At 69.2% G+C, this 2,327-nt stretch overlaps 1 protein-coding gene across 1 annotated transcript; it reads right to left on the minus strand.

Moving 5' to 3' along the window:
- Window positions 1-569: 569 nt before the first annotated feature.
- On the minus strand, window positions 570-2,214 carry MNEG_16396 (hypothetical protein; the record flags this gene model as incomplete). Its single annotated transcript, XM_014035134.1, has 4 exons — window positions 570-677; window positions 1,228-1,464; window positions 1,794-1,885; window positions 2,154-2,214. Coding segments are annotated over 4 exons (498 nt in total), but the record flags the coding sequence as incomplete, so codon positions are not given.
- Between the last annotated feature and the right edge of the window lie 113 nt (window positions 2,215-2,327).

A 2,327-nucleotide genomic window follows, 5' to 3' on the forward strand; every position in this document is an offset into this window, starting at 1 on the left:
TTCCCCAGCCGCGGCTAGGGGCGAGCACTCGCTGTTTGCGCCCCCGCAGCTTTCACGCCCCTCCTCTTCGTGACCCTCTTTGCCCCCCTCTCTCGCGCCCCTGATTTTCCGACCCTCTATTCCCGCAACCCACTCGTCGCGGCGGAACTTGTGGAAGAGCCGCGCCGTCACGTCGCGCCGCACCGCGCCCTCCTCATCCAGCAGGCCCCCAAAGCGCTGCGCGGCAAAGCTGAAGGACCGCACCGCGCGGCAGCGCAGCGCGTGCTTGTGAGTCGCCAGGATGCGGCGGCGCTGGGCCGCAGGGGTGAGGACCTGGGGGGATTGGGGGAGCGGCGGAGGCAGCAGTGAGGCTGGGGTAGAATTGTGCGAGGGGGAACGGCACGTGTCGCAAGGCAGCGAAGCATGCAAGCGCCTCTCCCATCTGCCCGCCCGCCACGCGCGACCCTACCGTCGGCGCCGCACTGCTCGCGCGCCTCCTGCCGGGCTTCCTCCCCCCAACCTCAAGAACGCAGCAGCAGCAGGCGGCTGTCAGCCCAGCCGTTAACTTCAAACATCCACCCTTGGCCCACCTGGTAGCCGCAGTATACTGCGAGCGTGATGAAGCAGAGGATGCAGCCCGCCAGCGACACCCCAGAGTGCAGCTTGGCGTGCTGCCTGGGCACAGCAAAGGCTGACGCCTGCGCGGCACATGCAGACAGGGGGGGAGTCGGGGCAGGTGCGGGGCGGGCGTTGGGCGCGCCCGTGGCGGGGGGCACAAACAGGGGGCTGCTGCCGCCCGCCGCGTTCCGTCGAGCGGCACGGCGGCGTGGGCAGCCCGGGGGGCATGTCGCGAGCGAGACTCCGCCAGCCAGCCACGGGCTGCCAGCGTCAGGGCAGCAAGTGCAAACGAGGGCGGGCGGAGGCGGCCCCGCGGACACCCTGGCATGCCGCCAGCCCCGCGCGGGGCCCCCATCTCCTGCGAGCGGGCCCAGCCCTCCTTTGTGGCCCCTGCCGCCAAACCCCAGCCCTGTCCCCCAGCCCTCGAAACCCCCCACCTCTTCCCCTTGGCACCCCCTCATCCTCCCATTCACAACCCCTCTTCCCACCCCTGCCGCACTCTTCCCACTAAACCCCTCTTCCCACTTCGCCGGGCCGCCCTCCCAACTGCACGACCACTAAGATCCCTGCCGCTCGCCCCTGCCTCACCCTTCTTTCGCGCCGCACGCCCCCCGCCCCCCCCACACACACCTGCACAACCACAAACAGCCCCGCTGCCGCCAGCATTGCCCACGCGCTGCGCGGCGTCGCTGCGTCGGTGCTGACCCCTGTGTTGACCAGGTCAAACCACGGCCGCGTGCGCGTGCGGTCGCGCTGCGCGCCGGTGACGTCATCCAGGTCGCAGCGGCCCAGGAGGACGCTGCCGCCCCACACGATAGTCAGCAGCATCACGGTGCTGCCCGCGAGCGTGCCCATGCCGACCGAGATCTTGGTTCCGTGTTGCACGCGAGGCGCGGGTTGGCGCGCGACAGGGTGATTGTGAGGGGAGGCCCGTGGAATTGTTGACAATTGCGTGGGCAATGCAGTGCTGAGGGGTCATGTGCATGTGCATCTGCGCATGAATCAGCATGTTGGTTTGCGCGTGCATGCGCGAGCGTAAGCAGTGAGGTCAAGGCACGTGCAGCAGCAGGGGGCGGGGTGTGGGAGGGGGGCAGGCCAATGCGCCACACGCCTCGACCCCTGTGCGGCTGGGGCTGCTGGGCGATGACTCGCCGGCCACCTCGCTGCACTCGGTACCGCCCGCTGCGTTTCCGCACCTCCTCGCGCGCCGCGGAGCGCGACTCGTGGAGTCCTGAATTGATGATGATGAGAGCATCAGGCAGGGCGCCGATGATGGGCAGGACGAGGCCTGAGGGGGGGATTACGAGGCATGGCATTGTGAAGGGTGAAGGGGGGTGGAAGAGGGCTCACAACCTCGGAAATCTGGGCGATGCTGCCGCAGCCAATGCGCCGCTTGAGAACACGGAGATCGGCGGCACATTTTTAAGCGGGTGCCTGGAGTCAGGGCCGCCCGTCGGGTGCCGCGCGTGCGCGCGGCCGATGCCCGCTCGGGGCCATGAGACGAGAGAGGGGCGCGAGGGCGGCGGCCGCCGCGTGCCCCCACACGCGCGGCTCACCTCCGATGACAGATGGCGCAAGCTTCAGCTCCATAAGCCACTCCCCGCCGTCCCCAATCATGACGGCGCCCCTCAGGACGAGGTATCCGTATATGAAAGCCAGGAACAGGCCGCCCCAGACGTTGGTGGAGCTGCCGGGAGGGTTGGTGAGGGAGGCGGTAGGGGGGGGTGGAT

The sequence above is a fragment of the Monoraphidium neglectum genome (genome assembly GCF_000611645.1).
Source record: "Monoraphidium neglectum strain SAG 48.87 unplaced genomic scaffold scaffold06321, whole genome shotgun sequence".
Classification (NCBI taxonomy): Eukaryota; Viridiplantae; Chlorophyta; class Chlorophyceae; order Sphaeropleales; family Selenastraceae; genus Monoraphidium; species Monoraphidium neglectum.